The sequence below is a fragment of the Alnus glutinosa genome, chromosome 13 (assembly GCF_958979055.1).
Source record: "Alnus glutinosa chromosome 13, dhAlnGlut1.1, whole genome shotgun sequence".
Taxonomy (NCBI): domain Eukaryota; kingdom Viridiplantae; phylum Streptophyta; class Magnoliopsida; order Fagales; family Betulaceae; genus Alnus; species Alnus glutinosa.
The window spans coordinates 4,733,242-4,743,193 of record NC_084898.1 but is presented as its reverse complement, the minus strand read 5'-3'; the positions used below and the strand labels follow the sequence as shown (position 1 = coordinate 4,743,193).

Here is a 9,952-nt window from a genome sequence, read left to right as displayed (position 1 = left end):
CCATTGAGAATACTTTAAGGCGAATTTTCAAACCTTTTGCATTTGGTCTTCCAAATCGACCTACGAAATTTAAAATATTGATTAATTGTGTTTTTTAAAGCAAAAAAGATCAAACTTTTGGTTGTCATGCATCTCATATAGACCCCATTTTCGTACACATCATGTGCACATTAAAATTCAACAAATCTAAGCTATTCCATGTACTCATATAGTTTGAATTATAAATACAATAACTAAAAGAAAAGTGGGAAACTTAATCACTAAAAGAAAAGTGAATCACCTCTCACCACTATACGAGGTGCTCTTTTGGAGATACCTACACAAAGTCGTAATATTACTAAATAATTTGAGTCATTAAATTTATGTCAAACTGTTAGAGTATAAGATATAAATACTATATATGAAGAAATAGTTGAATTGGTTTTTCTTGAATTTGTATAATGAGTTCACATGCCAGTTGATTGATTTTTGATAGAATGAAATCATACAAGTAAGAAGAGAGACATAATTAAGTTCCTAGAATAAGTAGAATATGCCTACAATATTGCCTGAAACAAGCATGTTATTATCATATGCTAAAGTACATATATATGCGTCTAGAGTGCGCAATTTTAAGTCAACATACAAGCTTAACCCATCCTTATTGGTGGTGACACTACAATGGGGCTCCTAACAACAAGTTTCCCATTTTCATGAGCCCAAACAAGTGCACCAAATGAAATATCCTTGTTCATGCCACTCCTAAACTTTATATCCAAACTGTAGCTCTGCTCCTCGTACTTCTTTTGGAAGACCAATGTCTGAGGTGAGACTCTGACCCTAGAGTCTTTTGGTGCTGTGACATAGGCTTTGTATGTAGCTGCGCCATCACCCACGTTGATTACAGTCCTCTGAAATGTTTTCACAATGACTGAAACATTTTTGCTGTCATGAAAAGCAATAAATGAAGGATAATTGAGATCAGAGGTTGGGCTCGAGCAATTATAGGAGTGTGATCTGACGATGGCTAAGATTTGTGCCTTGTTGTATTTCATGGAGCAGAGCAGATTGATATAGTCTTGTGGGGTTGCATCATAAATCAAACCTGGGTCAAGTGCACGATTAGGATCAATATGTCCTGCTCCCATGGTTAGAGGTGAAGCAAGTTGAAACTTTTCACCATTTTCTTGAATTGGGTTTAGAGTATTGTCTAATGGGTTGGCTGTGGTAATCATGGCAGATCTAATCGCAGCCGGGCTCCATTCAGGGTGTGCAGCTTTCAAAAGTGCAGCCACGCCAGAAGCATGAGGGCAAGCCATGGATGTCCCAGAAATCACATTGTAATCACTGGACAAGTACACATTTGGCCCTATTTGGGCCGCTTGTTGATTTGGAACCCAGGCAGCTAAGACTAGTGATCCAGGTGCCATTACGTCCGGCTTCAAGATACCTGGATAGCTTGGCGAAGGACCTCTGGAACTGTAGTAAGCCACGGCCGGCACAGGCTTTGTTTCCATAATGGTCTCTTGGAACTTGAGGCTGGCGAAAGGAAAATCGCTAGTCGTTGCGTATTTGATCACGTCTACTGCATCCTTGGGGCTAATCACTAGACAAGGACATGAAACTCCTCCTAATTCAAATAATTTGGTATGATTGGAGATAAGTATAGCGCCGGCCACGCTTGATCTAGTGATAGCATCTATTTGATCATAGATAGACGTGATTGCTTCACAGATGACGACGCTTTGTATGGCTTCATATAACGATTCAGTTGAATTGCATGCTGAAATGGCCTTGTTGTACACCAACTGGGACCTTTCGATAATAGCTCTTGCGGGGAACATGGTCCAACCAGTAATGGTTTGATCATTTCCAAGAGTCAAAGTTCCAGCAAATGACCGATCAATGGTGCCTGCCGTCACGGTCAAGACCCATGGAATACCGTTGTGGATGTTGCCAAAGAATGGGCCTGCATTTCCTGCGGAAGTTGAAACTACCACACCCTTCTCCATTGCAGCAAAAGAAGCTATTGCTATTGGATCTTCATACAACGGTGCTTCATCAAATCCCAGGGAGATGGAAATTACATCAACACCATCAGCTATGGCTTGGTCGATACCAGCAAGAACATCAGAAGTATAACGTCCTTCAGGCCAACTCACCTTGTACACGGCAACCCTGGCTCGGGGTGCAATGCCTCTAGCTGTTCCTTTACCATAGCCGAAATAAGACGCACCGTTCACATAGTTCCCTGCAGCTGTGGAGGCGGTGTGGGTCCCGTGCCCCAGAGTGTCCCTTGCAGAATTCATGCTAAATGTAGTGTTCTGGTTTGCAGCCATGATGCCGTTGTTGAAGTATCTAGCTCCTATGAGCTTCGAGTTACACATGGAGGAATTGAACCCTTCTCCTTCTTGGCAAATTCCCTTCCACCTTGCTGGGACTTGGGTGGTCATACCATCGTCCTTAAAACTGTCACTCTCCGGCCAAACTCCGGAGTCGATGACACCGATGATGACATCTTCACCGTAGTTAGAAGCTGGCCATAAGCCGCCGGTGGGATTAAGTGATAGGAACTCAGGCGTGTGGGTGGTATCAAGTGTAGCATTCCTATCTCGATAAGCTGAAACAAAGCCTGGGGATTCCCTCAAGGTGTCTAGTTCTTGATGAGATAGAGAAGCGCTAAAACCGTGAAGAACATGATTGTAAGTGTATACGAACGAGGAGGTTGGCTTTTCAGAATTGAGGCAATCAACGATTGATGAGTACCAATTGTGATGGCTAGTGAAGGCCTTGGGCATGTGAGATTTGTCCATGTGGACGATGTAAGTGGACTTCTCCATTGATGTTGAAGTAGCATATTGAAAAGCCAGCAAAATGCATGAAGCAAAGAGGAACAAGTATGGAAGACAAATCCCATTATAGAGCTTCATGTTTTCTTAATTTGTAAGCAAGAATTTTACTTTGAGCATGTAAATGAAAAGTGTGTATAACTACTTATATAAGCTCAAAAACAAGGTGATGGAAAACAAATGATCAAAGTTATTATTTTTAATTTTCTTTTAAAATAAGATTGACCTTTCATCCTCTATAAATGGCAGGAACTCAAACATTGGTATTGCAGCCAAGTATACCCAATAAGAAAATTATATTGGACTTTTGGATAGAACTTTTGCATAGTAAGGGTTTTCTTATTGGACTGTTGGATAGAGCTTTTGCATAGTTAGGCCAAGGGTGACAACTAATCTCTGTTTATTTGTGCAGTATGGGTTATCAAGAGCAGTTTGGCTGAGTATTACTTGGTCCAATAAATAAAATTAATGAAACAATTCAGCAGTACCCCCTAGAGAATTGTAAGGATAAAATTATCATGTAATTTATATATTTATTTTGGAAAAATTGAATCATTGGTCTCTATGATTAGTCTAAATTACAAATCGCATATTCTGGTTCAAAATTAATTCAAAGATCTTTGTGGTTGGCTTAATTTACAAAATGCTTATTGTAGTCAAATTTCGTTAAAAATTTTAACAAATTCAGTTAGGCGTCATGTCAACGTCAATAAAATGGCAGCACATGTCAATCATAATAAAAAAATATATATATAAATATAATATAAATATAAATGAATAATATTTAAAAATTTATTATTATTATTTTTTCAAAATAAATTTTGAAAGGAGAAAGAGGGTGGCTATTGGTTGGGCAGCCACCCCTTTGGGGGTGGCCTAACCACCCCCCAGAGGTGTGGTCTTCGAGCCACCCCAACCCCTAGGGGTGGCGCACAACGACCCTCATTGGCTGGGGGTGGTTGCCCAACTGGTAGCCACCCCTTTTCTATTTTTAACTTTTAATTTTTTTTTTAAATAATTTTTTAAGTTTTATTTATTTATATTTTTAATGCATTTATGTTTTTCTTATTCTAATCAACACGTGTTGCTATCTTATTGGCGTTGACGTGACGCCTAACATAATTTGTCAAAAATTTTAAGGGGATTTGACTCTAGGGAGCGATTTGTAAATTAAGTCAATAACAGGGATCTCTGAATTAATTTTGATACCAGAGGGAGCGATTTATAATTTAGACCAATCGCAGTGACCAATGTTGCAATTTTCTCATTTATTTTTAGGGAAAACTTCACTTAACTCCTCTAAATTATTACCACTTTTGCAATGCTCTCCTAAAGTTCAATTTAGTGTATCAATTTTTCAATTGTTTGCAATGTCACTCATTCGTTAGGGTTTCTCGTTAAATACTCTTATTTTTAAATATTTAATTTAAAAATAGTGACAATTCAAGGGGGTTAAATGAAGTTACTCATTATTTTTATTTATTTATTTTTTTAATTTTTTAACGAAAGATCTGAGTATTTCATTAATCAAAGATCACGTTACGAACATAAAGCTCTTATATCACAAAGCATAAAGCTATGCAAAATCATAGCCACATGTTGTGAAGTTACATAATCATAGATACAAACAAAATTCTTACAATAAAGTGTTATCTATGACTTTTATCTTCCGCTAACTAAGTACAAAAATAGTTAAAGAGCAGATTTGCTTCGAGCAGACTAGATCTAAGACAAGAGTAGCCAAATATTCTAAAAATTTATTTCAACCGGCCTTACAAGATAACCCTTCATAAGTTATAGCTAAATCATATATGCACAATTCACACACCTCGATGATGGTCTTAAAAGCTAAGCTCAACAAGGGCATGCACAACAGACGTATTGAGATGAAAGTCCATTGAAGAATACTAATAAATGACATGCTCTCCCAAAAGGTAATTAAAGCTAATAGAAGTACTTAAGAATACTATTGAAGGAATTGATGTGGTTGCCGGCCCCTTAAGCTAAGATTATTGATAGCGGCTAATTTATGCGTTTAAAAAATAATAGCACGTAAGTCGAATCCTAAATCAAAACAATGATGCTACCAAAATGATCGAGCCTCAAAATTATAACCTTGTTTCGCATCATCTTTTTCAATCGCCACCGAAGGGCCGTCGAGAAGATTTCATTTTAATATTGTAACATATAGTTGGATTGTTGTTTTTATTAAAATATTAATTAAATGATAATTTTTTTTATTAGTTTAAGATTTTTTAACAATTATTAATGATTTATAAATTTGCCATTCAAAATTAGCTTTACCTTGTAGGAGAACGAGTGATTTAACAATATTCTTGATTGACCTTTCACTCGAGCTTTTAAGTGCATGATTTAGCCATACGCTAGCTAGCTATTGAATTTACCTTTAATTAATATGGTATTTTTGAATTTACCTTTTATATATATATATATATATATATATATATATATGCGATTAATTAATATGGTATTTTTGAATAAACTTTCATTTCAATATGATCCTGCACTAAGTTGAGCTTTTAAGACCATCATGGAGGCATAATTGTTCATAAATTAGCCATGACGTAGTCAAGCCATAAATAATCGATAAGTTCTTTACCAAATCATACTCTCTCTCTCTCTCTCTCTCTCTCTATATATATATATATATATATATATATAATATTAGCGAAAGATTTGAGTATTTCATTGATTAAAGATTACGAGCATAAAGCTTTACAAAATCATAGTCACATATTTTGAGGTTACATAATCATAGATACAAACAAAATTCTTATAATAAAGTGTTATATATGACTTTAATCTTCATCTAACCCATATACAAAAATAGTTAAAGAGCAAATCTGTTCCGAACAAACTAGATTTAAGACAAGGGTAGCCAAATATCCTAGAAAAATTTATTTAATACGGCGTAAGAGATAACCTCACACTGAACTATATATCCAGGCCATGGGAGATAACCTCTGATCACACCTGACTAACCTTCATATCATATATAAATTGCCCATAATAACAGATCTAAAAAGAAGAAAATTCTTATTCAAAGGAAAATCACAACTAGCAAATCATACTATGAATATAAATAAATATATTAACTACGTAATAAATTCCATTGGAACAAGCAATACTTAACCAATCTGCTGTTGATAATGCCGACCTGTGTCTCAAATATACTTTGTTTAATTAGTTTTGTCACACCTGACCTATGCAAAAGTGTTATCCATATATCCAATTAATATAATTTTCTTATTTGAGTTCCTGCCATTTATAGAGGATGAAAAGCCAATTTGATTTTAAAAGAAAAATAATAATTTTGATCCTTCCTTGTACATTTGTTATTTCCATTGGTGTTTTCCATCACCTTTGTTTATGAGCTTAATTATATAAGTAGATATACACCCTTTTCATTTACATGCTCAAAGTGAAATTCTTTTTTATAAAGAAAACATGAAGCTCTATAATGGGATTTGTCTTCCATACTCGTTAATCCTCTTTGCTTCATGCATTTTGCTGGCTCTTCATGCTAGTTCAACATCAATGGAGAAGTCCACTTACATCGTCCACATGGACAAATCTCACATGCCCAAGGCCTTCACTAGCCATCACAGTTGGTACTCATCAATCGTTGATTGCCTCCATTCTGAAAAACCAACGACCTCCTCCTTTGTGTACACTTACAATCACGTTCTTCACGGTTTTAGCGCTTCTCTATCTCATCAAGAACTAGACAACTTGAGGGAATCCCCAGGCTTTGTTTCAGCTTATCGAGATAGGAATGCTACACTTGATACCACCCACACGCCTGAGTTCCTATCACTTAATCCCACCGGCGGCTTATGGCCAGCTTCTAACTACGGTGAAGATGTCATCATCGGTGTCATCGACTCTGGAGTTTGGCCGGAGAGTGACAGTTTTAAGGACGACGGTATGACCGCCCAAGTCCCAGCAAGGTGGAAGGGAATTTGCCAAGTAGGAGAAGGGTTCAATTCCTCCATGTGCAACTCGAAGCTCATAGGAGCTAGATACTTCAACAACGGCATCATGGCTGCAATCCCGAACGCTACATTTAGCATGAATTCTGCAAGGGACACTCTGGGGCACGGCACCCACACCGCCTCCACAGCTGCAGGGAACTATGTGAACGGCGCGTCTTATTTTGGCTACGGTAAAGGGACAGCTAGAGGCATTGCACCTCGAGCCAGGGTCGCCGTATACAAGGTGACTTGGCCTGAAGGACGTTATACTTCTGATGTTCTTGCTGGTATCGACCAAGCCATAGCTGATGGTGTTGATGTGATTTCCATCTCCCTGGGATATGATGGAGTGCCGTTGTATGAAGATCCAATAGCAATAGCTTCTTTTGCTGCAATGGAGAAGGGTGTGGTAGTTTCAACTTCAGCAGGAAATGCAGGCCCATTCTTTGGCAACATGCACAATGGTATTCCATGGGTCTTGACCGTGGCGGCAGGCAACATTGATCGGTCATTTGCTGGAACTTTGACTCTTGGAAATGATCAAACCATTACTGGTTGGACCATGTTCCCCGCAAGTGCTATTATCGAAAGCTCCCAGTTGGTATACAACAAGACCATATCAGCATGCAATTCAACTGAATTGTTATCTGATGCCGTATATAGCGTCGTCATCTGTGAAGCAATCACGCCTATCTATGCTCAAATAGATGCCATCACTAGATCAAACGTGGCCGGCGCTATACTTATCTCCAATCACACCAAATTATTTGAGCTAGGAGGAGTTTCATGTCCTTGTCTTGTTATTAGCCCCAAGGATGCAGCAGCCTTGATCAAATACGCAAAAACTGACGAGTTCCCTTTGGCCGGCCTAAAGTTCCAAGAGACCATTACGGGCACAAAGCCTGCACCGGCCGTGGCTTACTACAGTTCTAGAGGTCCTTCGCCAAGCTATCCAGGCATCTTAAAGCCGGATGTAATGGCACCTGGGTCACTAGTCTTAGCTTCCTGGATTCCAAACGAAGCAACCGCCCAAATAGGAACCAATGTATACTTGTCCAGTCATTACAATATGGTTTCTGGGACATCCATGGCCTGCCCTCATGCTTCTGGCGTGGCTGCACTTTTGAAAGCTGCGTACCCTGAATGGAGCCCAGCTGCGATTAGATCTGCCATGATGACCACAGCCAACCCATTAGATAATACTCTAAACCCAATTCATGAAAATGGCAAAAAGTTTCATCTTGCTTCACCTCTAGCCATGGGAGCAGGACATATTGATCCTAACCGTGCACTTGACCCTGGTCTGGTTTATGATGCAACCCCACAAGACTATATCAATCTGCTCTGCTCCATGAATTACAACAAGGCACAAATCTTAGCCATAGTCAGATCAGACTCCTATAATTGCTCGAACAACCCATCTTCTGATCTTAATTATCCATCATTTATTGCTTTCCATAACAGCACATATAGGCGATCTGTTAATACATTCCAGAGGACTGTAACCAACGTGGGTGATGGCGCAGCTACATACAAAGCCACAGTCACAGCACCAAAAGACTCTAGAGTCATAGTCTCACCTCAGACATTGGCCTTCGGAAGTAAGTATGAGAAGCAGAGCTACAATTTGACGATCATAAATTTTACGAGGGACACGAAAAAAAAGGATATTTCATTTGGTGCACTTGTTTGGGCTAATGAAAATGGAAAACACATGGTTAGGAGCCCTATCGTAGTGTCACCATTAAGGATTAATGATTAATTAAGCTAGCCTTGTATTTTGACTTCAAATTGCACACTACTCTAGACGCATATATGTCTATAAAATAAGATTTAAGAAATGTATAATCTCAAGTTTGGTGCAATTTGGCATGTATATGCTTAAAATATACCATATACATGATATATATAATTTTCCTCATTTTCTGGAAACTACTTGTGTCTCTCGATCTCTTCCAATTAATTGCATTCATTCATTTCATCTTTGGACCATGCATCAATCGGAGTAGCTGGCCGTTTCCAAACCTTCTCAATAGAAGTCTAGACATGTTCATCCAAAGATTTAAGGAAGGCTCTCATGCAAACCTTCCAATAGATACAGTGGTTGCCATCAAAGTATGGAAGCCCAGAGAAAGACTACTGAGATTGAGCCATTGACATCGGAGGTCGAGGATTATATTCAAGCAGTAAATCCAAATAGAGCGTACAAGTCGTCTCTGATACCAATTCAAAAACTGTTTTGATCGACCCAAACAATCACCTAGAGATGGCGAATAGGTGATGTACAACATTTAACACTTACCAATTAAAAAAATATTATGCAAAACCATATATCAAATTACCAAATCACGTAAAATAAAAATAAAGCAATCACTTGATCAATCAACACAGGTTTTCATAGACGAAGTGAAACCATTTGAAGAATTCTTCAAAGGTAAAATACTCTAGGCAGCCAAACCCAAGAAATCAGTTAGTGGTGTTTGGGCATGTAAGTGAGAGTCCGGACATGGCTAGGGTTCCTCCTCTTCATCTTGAGTTGGCTCTGACTGAGTCATGGTTTTGCTACCGACCCCTGAGAATGGGAAGAGCTTGTACCACACAATATATATTTCCTGCCTCCCCCACTTTTAGCCTTGTTAGGTTTGGCTAGCTTCCAGCTAGCTAGTATATACTAGTAACTTTCTCTTTGTCTTTGATTCGTCCTCTGCAGCATAGTAGGTCAAGCATTCTACCACTGGTTCGTGGATCCACTGTCTTAATTTGGAGCTCGGCTTGGACCAAAGGCTTTAGACCCTTGAGAAAGAAGAACAACTTTTCCTTCGATCTCTCAGACGTGTCTCAGATGCATGTCTAGCATCAAGGCCTAGAACTGCTTAATTCATATATTCTTGCACCGTGCCCATAAGTCTCAATTGCCTTAGCTTGCGTCGGGACATGTATTCAACATTCTCTGCAATAAATTTTGTTTTCATTTCTCTCTTCCAATGCTCCAAAGTGTCAATGGTGCAACCCCAATTTACAATGTCATCATACTTGGTGCGCCACCAGAGCTTGTCACCACCTATAAGGTACATTAATATTGTAGCCATGGAGACCTTCATGATCTCTAAATCCCAAGGTGTCGTTACA

At 38.6% G+C, this 9,952-nt stretch overlaps 2 protein-coding genes across 2 annotated transcripts; one reads left to right on the top strand and one right to left on the bottom strand.

The window, feature by feature from the left end:
* Window positions 1-533: 533 nt before the first annotated feature.
* LOC133854346 (subtilisin-like protease SBT3) lies at window positions 534-2,944 on the bottom strand. Its single transcript, XM_062290501.1, has one exon. It carries the CDS (start codon window positions 2,907-2,909, stop codon window positions 630-632), a length of 2,280 nt encoding a protein of 759 aa, XP_062146485.1. The 5' UTR covers window positions 2,910-2,944; the 3' UTR covers window positions 534-629.
* Window positions 2,945-6,259: 3,315 nt separating this feature from the next.
* On the top strand, window positions 6,260-8,755 carry LOC133854468 (subtilisin-like protease SBT3). Its single transcript, XM_062290693.1, has one exon. It carries the CDS (start codon window positions 6,297-6,299, stop codon window positions 8,583-8,585), a length of 2,289 nt encoding a protein of 762 aa, XP_062146677.1. The 5' UTR covers window positions 6,260-6,296; the 3' UTR covers window positions 8,586-8,755.
* Window positions 8,756-9,952: the final 1,197 nt, after the last annotated feature.

What these genes read in the sequence shown, in the direction of transcription:
- LOC133854346 (XM_062290501.1), bottom strand. Translation starts at nt 2,909, where the DNA reads ATGAAGCTCTATAATGGGATTTGTCTTCCATACTTGTTCCTCTTTGCT.
- LOC133854468 (XM_062290693.1), top strand. Translation starts at nt 6,297, where the DNA reads ATGAAGCTCTATAATGGGATTTGTCTTCCATACTCGTTAATCCTCTTT.